This window comes from Cebus imitator, unplaced genomic scaffold (genome assembly GCF_001604975.1).
Source record: "Cebus imitator isolate Cc_AM_T3 unplaced genomic scaffold, Cebus_imitator-1.0 Scaffold74, whole genome shotgun sequence".
NCBI lineage: Eukaryota > Metazoa > Chordata > Mammalia > Primates > Cebidae > Cebus > Cebus imitator.
Genome location: NW_016107389.1, coordinates 6306195 through 6309275, shown reverse-complemented (window position 1 = coordinate 6309275; position 3081 = coordinate 6306195). Strand labels below are relative to the sequence as shown.

At 42.5% G+C, this 3081-nt stretch overlaps 1 protein-coding gene across 1 annotated transcript in view; it reads right to left on the bottom strand.

Annotated features, from left to right (window-relative positions):
• The window catches only part of CCNB2 (cyclin B2), a 20624-nt gene that overhangs the window by 14514 nt on the left and 3029 nt on the right, over positions 1 to 3081 (bottom strand). The window contains exon 3 of the mRNA XM_017531907.2: positions 2850 to 2963. Within this exon, the coding sequence (XP_017387396.1) occupies positions 2850 to 2963 (114 nt within the window). The remainder of the gene's footprint in view (positions 1 to 2849; positions 2964 to 3081) is intronic.

Below are 3081 nucleotides of genomic sequence, written 5' to 3'. Positions count from 1 at the left end.
TTCAGGCAATTCTCCTGCCTCAGCCTCCTGAGTAGCTGGGATTACAGGCACGCGCCACCATGCCCAGCTAATTTTTTGTATTTTTAGTAGAGACAGTGTTTTGCCATGTTGACCAGGATGGTCTCGATCTCTTGACCTTGTGATCCACCCGCCTCAGCCTCCCAAAGTGCTGGGATTACAGGCGTGAGCCACCGCGCCTGGCCACAAATGTACATTTTAAAAGCAAATCTGGGGTTGCACTGTTTATATATTGTTATAATCAGATTTTTCCACTTAATGGCACAAGCATTTTGATGCCTTGAAATATTCTACTAAAACATTATATTTATGGTTGCATAGTATTTCCTTAAATGAATTTAACTAGGATATTTCTCTACTCTTTAAGAGACATTCATCATAGCACTATTTAAAATTACTTGATTATCCCTCTTATCATTTTCTTTGTATAAAAAACACACCTACTGGGTATGGAGAATAATCATTTGAAATACACTGCAGCCAGGCATGGTGGCTCACACCTGTAATCCCAGCATTTAGGGAGGCCAAGGCAGGTGGATCACCTGAGGTCAGGAGTTCGAGACCAGCCTGGCCAACATGGTGAAAACCCGTCTTTACTAAAAAATACAAAAAATTAGCCAGACGTCGTAGCAGGCACCTGGAATCCCATCTACTCAGTAGGCTGAAACAGGAAATTTGCTTGAACCCAGAAGGCAGAGGTTGCAGTGAGCAGGGATAGAGCCACAGTACTGCAGCCTGGGCGACAGACAAGACTGTCCCCCACCAAAAAATATATATTTTTAATATATATATAAATATACAAATATTTATATATGTTATATATAGTTATATATATTATATATAATATATATATCTATATTTATAATATATAGATATTTTACAAATACATATATATAAAATACATATATATACATATTGCCAAACTGCCCTCCTGCGATGTGGGAGAAACCACATTCAAATCGTTATGCAAGTAGAATTTTCTGCACAACTCCTAAAAGACCCGCTGGGCACGCTGTTGTGTGCCTGTATCCCACCTACTCGGGAGGCTGAGGCTGGAGGATCGCTTGAGTCCAGGAGTTCTGGGCTGTAATGAGCTATGCTGATCAGGTGTCTGCACAAAGTTCGACATCAATATGGTGACTTCCCAGGTGTAGGGGACCACCAGGTTGCCTAAGGAGGGGTGAACCGGCCCAGGTCGGAAACGGAGCACGTCAAAACTCCCGTGCTTATCAGCAGTGGGGTAGCGCCTGTGAACAGCCACTGCACTCCAGCCTGGGCAACATAGCAAGACCCCATCTCTTAAAAGAAAAAATTAAAAGAACAAAAACAACAACAAAAAAACCAACTCCTAAGAGACCAAGGTCTGAAAACCAGCCTTTAGGTTTGGCTTTCAGGAAGTCACTATTATAGAAACCTTCAAGGGAAGGCCTCTTAAAGAAGTTTCATCTCAACTATTTGTTCTAAGCTTTAGTCCTCATAAACAGCAACGTGCTTTCAAACCACCATCTCTGTGGAGAAAGCTAATGAATCCATCCCTTACCTTCAGATGTTGCTTCCACATTTCCAACTGTATTTGCAGGCAGATGTCCCTCTGTTACCGCAACAAATGTGAAGCCAAACAGGATACCTTTCCCAAAGCTACCTCCCTCTCCTGACTTTCCTACTTTTTGCTCATTTATTGCATAAATGGTTTAACACCCAAGTAGTTAAGCGTCCCACTCCTGCACTCCAAACCATGTGCCCAAAGTATTCTTTCTGAAATACAAGATGATGTCCCTGAAAGGAGTTCTGAGACATCCTAACACATTTGATGTTGACTTCTCACACCCAGTATTGATACTGGTGTATGGGCAGGTGCTTAGGGAAGATGAGGCTAGCTCAAGACCCTCATCAGCTCTTGCTTGGACAAGTGTGACACCTCCCCCTACTCCTCAAAACTTTGTTTCCTCAAGTCTAATGGCATAAAAATCCGAATTCCAAGATCTTCAAATCCAACTGCAACCTTCTTCTCAGCCTTATCTTCTGCTTCCTCACACAAGCCACCTTACTCAATTTAGTCTTTCAGACTCCTTAAAGGACCAATTTTAGGTCCATTTCTACTCTGGTACCTTGATCTTGCTATTTTGTTCTCCAAAAAGGTGCCCTTTCCTATCAACTTCTCTCTACCCCTAAAAATCCCACTCACTCCCTGAATCTTCCCAGCCATTTTATCCTTTCTTTGGGTATTATGGGAATTAACCTTATTATTCAGGGTTGTAATTTTCCTCCTGCCCCAGCCTCCCAAAGTGCTAGGATTACAGTCATAAGGTACCATGCCCAGCTTCAAGGTCATAATGTTAAATTAAGTAGCATCATTTAAAAGGTGTATATACAGCCGGGCATGGTGGCTCACACCTGTAATCCCAGCACTTTGGGAGGCTGAGGCAAGCAGATCATGAGGTCAGGAGTTCAAAACCAGACTGGCCAACATGGTGAAACCCCGTCTCTACTAAAAAAACACAAAAATTAGCTGGGCATGGTGGCTCATGCCTATAATCCCAGCTACTTGGGAGAATGAGGTAGAACTGCTTGAACTGGGACCTGGAAGGCGGAGGCTGCCGTGATCACGCCACAGCACTCCAGCCTGGGCTACAGAGTGAGATTCCATCTCAAAAAAAAAAAAAAGAAAGAAAAGAAAAAGGAATATATACTCATTTCCTACACTGCTGATGCAAAGCAGAGCTCTAGCTACATAAGTTTGTTAAAAGGTACAGCAATGATAAAGGCACCTTTGTAGTCTGGCTAAAGCAGGCTACCTCATTAAGTATGTCTGTAAATTCATAACTTCCTACCTTTGAAGCCAACATTTCCATTTGTACTGGTTTGACAGAAGCAGTAGGTTTCAGTTGTTTGTTGACATTTGTTGTTTTGGTGGGTTGAAATGGTACTTTGGAGTTCTGAGCTTTCTATAAGCAAAAAGAAACATGAATAGGGCAAGAGAGCCAGTGTGGTGAGACTAAGCAAAATGAAGAATCAGCCTGTGTGTGCACGTTCAGTCCTCACTGTTCCCTTACACTCTACAGG